At 37.0% G+C, this 7,690-nt stretch overlaps 1 protein-coding gene across 7 annotated transcripts in view; it reads right to left on the bottom strand.

Moving 5' to 3' along the window:
• Positions 1 to 1,712: 1,712 nt before the first annotated feature.
• MKLN1 (muskelin 1) overlaps positions 1,713 to 7,690 on the bottom strand; it is a 317,327-nt gene continuing 311,349 nt past the window's right edge. For all 7 annotated transcript variants that reach the window (XM_041727786.1, XM_041727787.1, XM_041727788.1 and 4 more), the window contains one exon: positions 1,713 to 2,063. In XM_041727786.1, coding sequence (XP_041583720.1) covers positions 1,942 to 2,063 — 122 coding nt within the window. In that variant the 3' untranslated portion in view covers positions 1,713 to 1,941. The remainder of the gene's footprint in view (positions 2,064 to 7,690) is intronic.

Here is a 7,690-nt window from a genome sequence, read left to right as displayed (position 1 = left end):
GACTGTCTGGGGGACTGTCATTTTATGAAGCTGTACAAGAATGTAAGTAGATTCTATTTGTTCACCTATAAAGTCACTTGATTATTCTGTAGCTGCACAATTTGGTACTTAGTAAATTACATTCTATACCTCTCACAAAGTAAGATACAGATCTAATTGTGGAATAAATCACTACGGATAGCTTTGGGATACTTGGAAAGCTAAGGAGCCCAAGATTCAAATCTAGAATTAGGAAAAACAGATTTCTGTCCATTCCCAAAAGCACTGAAACCAAGCAATGAAGACAGTGAAGAGGGGTCTCAGTCTCATTCCTACACGAGACTTTTCGAAAGTGCAAGTCAAAGTCTTCTCTTTCTTTGGTGAGGCCTAATCTTGCTACTCAGGGACATTCCACAAAGTCTTTTGCTTTTCAGAGCTACTGACTGATGGACATTTATTGTACTGTCTGCTTTAAGCATGGTGGGCATCAGTTGCATACAGCACATTTTGAGCAAATGCAAGCACTGGCCAGGTGTGGGCTTCCTACACTGCACTCCACAGCACCCCATGGAATGATACATACATACCTCTATCTCCCACAAAAAAATGGAACAGTGGGAAAGCCCATCTGCCTATTTTTTTTTAATTTTTTAATTTATTTATGATAGTCACACAGAGAGAGAGAGAGGCAGAGACACAGGCAGAGGGAGAAGCAGGCTCCATGCACCGGGAGCCCGACGTGGGATTCGATCCTGGGTCTCCAGGATCGCGCCCTGGGCCAAAGGCAGGCGCTAAACCACTGCGCCACCCAGGGATCCCCATCTGCCTTTTTTTTTTTTAATGAAAAAAATATCTGCACCATTATTTTCTTTTTCTCCACTTAAAAGCCTATGTGTGCTTCACGAAATGCCTGTCAGCTGTATTCCACTGGACAACTACACCATTATTCTTTAAGGTATCAGTATACAGAAGCAGATGTGGGGAGCCAACGTATATGGAAATAAACAAAAGCATAGCTCTGGAAGCCCACTTTCCCAAGTGGAAATGCTACAAAGAGCACAAAGGGGGAATGGAATCAGCTCTACCAGAGGAAAGAGTCATTTTCTTCCAAAATTTGCTACAAAGACATCAATGAACATATTAATCACTACTAGAATCTTCTTGCTGGTAATTTTTATATTGGCTCTTAAAGGTTCTGAACTATAATCTCCTCAGTTTAAGGTTTCTGTGACTCAAAGCTATTGTAATATCCACTATAAAATATGTCATTATAGAAATACTATATACCAATCTCAGATAAGTACCTGGATCAATCATGGGTTAGTTTTTAGTTCTATGACAAGGAGCATAAATCTGAGCCCTCTGTTCCTCCTACTGTTTAATGCAATACAAGACTCTAATCGACAAAGACACATATATCACTTAAACATACATCATTTGCCCTACAGAACTATATACTTTTAAGAATGAAGGAAAGAGGTAAACAAGTGACACCACTTACAAGCTGTTGTGTGATGTAAGGTAAAGTGAAATGGGGAAGGAGGAGTAAGAAGAGAGGCCAAACCAGCCAACAATAAAACCCCATTCTTCCAGCACTGGGTCTGTCAACACGCTTACTTGCCCCAATTTTATAAAAATGAAATAAAAATCCGAAAAGGGTAAACTGCCTCATTATTTTGTCTTTTGTACTTATTCGTTCTTAAAAGCTAAAGTAAGAAAAAAATATATATATATTTAAATGGAAAGTATATCAATTTCACTTTATTAACCTAATTCAGGAAAGGGATGAGGAGAAAGGGGCTGAGGTTGGGTATGAAGGAAGAGGGTTAAAACTTGTGACAGTAAGATCCCTTCAAAATTCTGGTGCAGTCCTCAATCACTGCAGCCTGACGGTCAACAGAGTTGAACTCCAAAATACTGAAAGCAGACTCCTGTTCTCCATTTCTGTCCAGTGATCTTCGGTTACAGTGTGATGAGGTCTACCAGGTTGCCTTTAGGAGGAGTCATGCTGTCAGGAAAGAAATTTACTAAGGTGTCAAAGAGCTGAGTTCTTTGAGCGTAGGTGTGATCCACATCGGAAAAGCCTGGTAAAGGAGAGATACAAAGAAACTCATCGATTGTGTCTAAAACATGTAATAGAGAAACTAGTTGAGAAAAGCACCATTGTATAATGGAAAAATCAAAACCAAATTTGATTTCAAAACTAGACAGAGGTCCTGAACCCAGTTCTATTAATCTGGCAGTGGTGTGATCTTAGGGGAGTTAATCAGCCGTTCTGCAACTGTTTCTACAGCTGTAAATTTGTGTTAATCCTGCTTACTTGATGGTGTTACTGTGCATATTAAATACAATTTCACTAGAAGCACCTGTTCTAATGACTGGCTTTAGAACACTCATTAGACTGTTTTGTAACTAATTTAGTAACTTTAGTAACTAATACTGATTTCTCTTCTTTCCCTTATAAGCATTCTCTTCTTCTAGTCCACTGAGGCAGTTTCACTCCTCTTTTCTGCCTTTATAATGCTTTTGACCCACTAAAATTTTTTTGATAATAAAAATACAATAAAATCAGAGGTGCCTGGGTGGCTCAGTCAGTGAAGCATCCAACTCTTAGTTTTGGCTCAGGTCATGATCTCAGGGTCCTTCCATCAAGCCCTGCATTGAGCTCACTGCGCAGTGTAGAGTCCGCTTCTCCCTCTCTCTGCCCTTCTCCCCATTCTCTCTCATAAATAAATAAAATCTTTAAAAAAAAACACACACAAAAAAATCAAAATGAAAAATATACTAAAATCACTTTCTTTTAGCAAGTGGTTAAAAATCATTAAGGTCCTGAGAGTGGAAGTAGTCTCAGAGAACTGAGTGAAAATTCAGCTGAGGGAAATACATGTACAATAACGTAGAAAAGAGTACCTGGCACATAGCAAATGCCATACATTTGTGGTACTATGCACTGGGCTCTATGCCAGGCACATGCCATGTGAAAAATTGAGCAATGAACTACTTTTATCCAGATAAACATTGGAAAGTGGATGAAATTCTTAAAAGGTGGGGACCATGGAACTAAAGCATTTTCCCCCCTTTAACCTCCAGAAAACATGTAATTTTCAAGTTCATTCCAGCCAAAGGAATATTCAGTGAGATGCTTCCTTCCTTTAGTTAGCTGGTATATTGCTTTAAGCTGCTTCAAATTTCTTTTTTTTTTAAATTTATTTATTTATGATAGTCATACAGAGAGAAAGAGAGAGAGGCAGAGACACAGCCAGAGGGAGAAGCAGGCTCCATGCACCGGGAGCCTGATGTGGGATTCGATCCCGGGTCTCCAGGATCGCGCCCTGGGCCAAAGGCAGGCGCCAAACCGCTGCGCCACCCAGGGATCCCCTCAAATTTCTTATGTACATATGAAGTAGGAAAATAAAGTAGTTTTATTATTTCTCCATTTGTGAAATGGCTGAGACATAAGAGCCCTACTGAGTACCATAAGACCTAGAAATAGTGCCAGAGTTATATATGCCATGATACTCAGTGGAAAACTATTTCAAATTGGATCAATTTTCATTCAACCTACAATACAGTTTTAGGTACACTCTGTTTTTTACTCTTGTAAAGAACATGAACAGAACAGAACATTGCCAAGGATACCAGTTTCCTGGAAGGAAAATAAACAATGCCTCAAGAAAGGTACATTCCTTTTTATTAAAAAAAATTTTCTTACTCTTATTTTGAGGACAGATGTTTACTTCTTTGGAGCTTAAGATTTAGCAAAGAAATAGCATGGAAATGAATGGAAGGAAATACTCTGAAATGTAAACAAAGATATCTCTGAATGATAAGATTATTTTCTCTATTTTATGCTTTTCACAGTTTTCTAAAATTTTGAAAAATTTCAAACTCTTAGAAAAGTTTCAAGAATAGTACACCAAACAGTTATATATTCTTATCTAGATTACTTGTTCACATTTTGTCACATGTGTTCTCATTCTCTATTTGTTTGTATCCCACACATACTTTCTTTCTTTGTATAACTCTTTGGGAGTAAATCGTAGACATTTTCAGCTCTAAATACTTGGGTTCATTTCACCTAAGGACATCACTTAAATAACCACTATATAATAAACATATATACATATTTATATATTAAAACAATGTTTTTGTCCTAATAATCTTTTTATAGTCTTTTTCCCTACTCATCTAAAACCTAAAACTCAATCCAGTATCAAACACTGTGTTGAGTTTTCTTTGGCCTGGAATAGTTCCTCAGCCTGTTTTTTTATGACTCGGATATCCTTGACAAGTATGGAGCAGATACATAGTTGCAGAATGTGCTGAATTAGGGTGGTCTGACTGCTTCCTTGTGCTCAGATTGAATTTATGAAGTTCTGGCAAGAATACTACATTAAGAGTATTAATGTAGTCCTTCTCAGTGTATCATGTCAGGAGGCACAGGCTATCAGTTTGTCCCAATGTTAACTTTGATCACCTGATTAAGCTACAATAGCCAGATTTCTCCAGTGTGAAGGTATTCTTTTCTACAACTGCAATTAGTAATATATATATATATATATATTTTTTTTTTTTAAGTAAAATAATTTTTGAAAAGTTTTAAAGTAGGCTCCTCACCCAACATGTGGCTTTAACTCACAACCCTGAGATCAGGACCTGTGATCAAGAGTCAGATGCTCCATGAACTGAGTCACTCAGGCACGCTCAGCAATTAGTAAAATATTGGTGAGGAGCATTTGAGACTATGTGAATATCCTGCTCCCCAAAAAGGCTTGCACTCAATATTAGCCCTCACTCATTAATGATTCTTGCTAAAACAATTACATCTCAATAAAACCACTGATGAAAGTGTTTTCCTAACTCTACAATTCCTTCTGCATTTGTTGACTGATATTAATTATAAAGAGCTTTTCTTTTTCCTCTATTTTATTTGTTTACATGACTATGTACTCATGGATCCTTTTCTTGTTCAATATATCGTATTTATTAGCCATCATATTTTATTTTATTTATTTTATTTTATTATTATTTTTATTTATGATAGTCACACAGAGAGAGAGAGAGAGAGAGGCAGAGACACAGGCAGAAGGAGAAGCAGGCTCCATGCACCGGGAGCCTGACATGGGATTCGATCCCGGGTCTCTAGGATTGCGCCCCGGGCCAAAGGCAGGCGCCAAACCACTGCGCCACCCAGGGATCCCCCCATTATTCATTTTAATACTTATTGTCGCAGTTTTGGCCAGTGAGTGCTCTTTTGAGCTGGTTTCTGTCTTTAAATGTTCCCACTGATTTTTGAGCATTTCCTTATTTCTTGGCATAGCAGATATCCAAGCTCATCTTTACACAGCTCTAGAATAGCTAGAGATTTTTTTGCTGAATCAGCTAGAATTTTTCCAAAGAGCCCTAATTCCTTTCAGTGGTGAATGATATTTAGAAATCAAGATCAATTGTGTTAACTGCCAAGGGTGGTGGTGTTTCTAGGCCTCTACAGGTATGTACAATACATATTATATACACAGGTTTTTATTTATTTTTATTATTTTTTAAAGATTTTATTTATTTATTCATGAGAGACAGAGACAGGCAGAGAGAGAAGCAGGCTCCATGCAGGATGCCCAACGCGGGACTCAATCCCGGGACTCCAGGATAGTGCCCTGGGCCAAAGGCAGGCGCCAAACCACTGAGCCACCCAGTGATCCCTACACAGCTTTTTAAAAGCAAAGTCATGAGTTCATGATTTTGTTGATGATTCCCATTTTTAAAGAACTCTACAGGAGGGCAGCCCCGGTGGTGCAGCGGTTTAGCGCTGCCTGCAGCCCAGGGCGTGATCCTGGAGACCTGGGATCGGGTCCCACGTCGGGCTCCCTGCATGGTGCCTGCTTCTCCCTCTGCCTGTGTCTCTGCCTCTCTAGCTGTGTCTCTATGAATAAATAAAATCTTAAAAAAAAAAAAAAAAAAGAAGAACTCTACAGGATTCTTCCTCTCCTTATCCCATTCCCTATTCACAATATCTCCTTTCTCCCAGCAGGGAAACTAACTCCCTACAGCATCATCATATTTACTTATTTGTTCAATGTAAAATACATACAAAATATGTTCCAGGATTACTATACTCATACCACTACTAGCAAAAAGTCAAGATTTCTTTGCTTTTATTGTCTTTAGAATATATCTCACTAAGAGTGTAGTCTAAGCATTGCAACATTACACTGAAAAGCTTTCTCTCTTTTCTTCCTCCTATTGTGTGGTAATATTACCCAATGGCTTGTAGTCAACTTTAGGATGTTTCCCTTTTTTGTTTTATTTACTTTCATTCTTATAAAAAACTAATGAAGCAGTTATCACAAATTCCCCTTTCAGATGAGACAACTTAAGAGATACTCAGTAATTTAGTAAGATCTCACAGTTGGTGAGGGAAGAGAATGGAATTTGAATCTGTGTCTGACTCCAAAATGCATTTATTTATTTTTATTAACTAAAATTAACTGAGGGCTTAAATTGTACACAGTGTGCTAAATTCATTTAATCCTTAGAAGAACATGTTTATTTTTTGGCTTAATATTTTTAAATTATTGGAGTATATAAGTTAACATACAATGTTATATTACTTTCAGGTATACAACATAGTGATTTTGATTTGACGATTCTATACATTACTCAATGCTTCTCATGGTGTGATTACCATCTGAACATGTTTTATTTTTATTCACCATTTACCAATGAGAAAATTGAAATTTATACTATCGTTAGATGAATGTTTACATTATGATAGATCCCATTATGGAATACCATGTATCACTTAATATGAATACAATAGATCTAATGTAGTTTCTTAAAAACATCTCCAAGCCACATCATTAAATTTTAAAATGTTATGTTGTAGAATATTTTACATTGTTTAATAAATAAAAATGGAACACACAAACAAAATTATCTGTGTATGTTTGTGTGTGGGTACAGTCCATCTTTATTATGCACAAATTCTTTATTTGTACATTTGCCTACCCACTAAGATGTATCTGTAACCACAAAACCAATACTTGTGGCACTATGTGGTCATTCACAGACACATGGAGAGCAGCGAACATTTGAGTCACCACAGGCACACATTGTCAGCTGATGGTGAATTGAATGATGCTCTGCCTTCTTTTATTACTTCTTATACTATAAACAAGTGTCCTTTTCAATCTACTGGTGTCATGTTTTTCGCATTTTTGTGCTTTTTGTTGTGATTTCACTGCTTAAAATGGTCCCCAAGTGTAGTGCTGAAGTGTTCTCTAGTGTTTCTAAGTGCAAAAAGGCCATGATGTGCCTTATAGAGAAAATACACATTAGATAAGCTTTGTGCAATGGATCAATAATATCAGGAACCTAACTCTATGTCCCATAAGAACAATGATTTAGTATTCACTAATTCAGTATTCCTTGTGACTTTACAGAACATAACTACTGTAAATAAAGAGTATCAACTGTATTTGTATGTCTATGTATATAGTTGTGTGTGTGTGTGTCCGTGTGTAAAGATCTTCCAGATATGAGTGGTTACACTTGAGAAGGGACAGAGGTTGAGGAAAGTTGTTCAAGGAGAACCTTAAGCTTTATCTGTAGTCAAAGTTTTTTTTTTTTTTTTTTTAAAAAAAAAAAAACAACTTAAAAAGGGGCAGGAAACTCATCCAAACTACAACAACAAAAAAAGATTTGAAATCTCATA

Source organism: Vulpes lagopus, chromosome 13, assembly GCF_018345385.1.
Source record: "Vulpes lagopus strain Blue_001 chromosome 13, ASM1834538v1, whole genome shotgun sequence".
Lineage (NCBI taxonomy): Eukaryota > Metazoa > Chordata > Mammalia > Carnivora > Canidae > Vulpes > Vulpes lagopus.
Note: the sequence above shows the minus strand (reverse complement) of the source record. Positions and strands in the feature narration are given on the sequence as shown.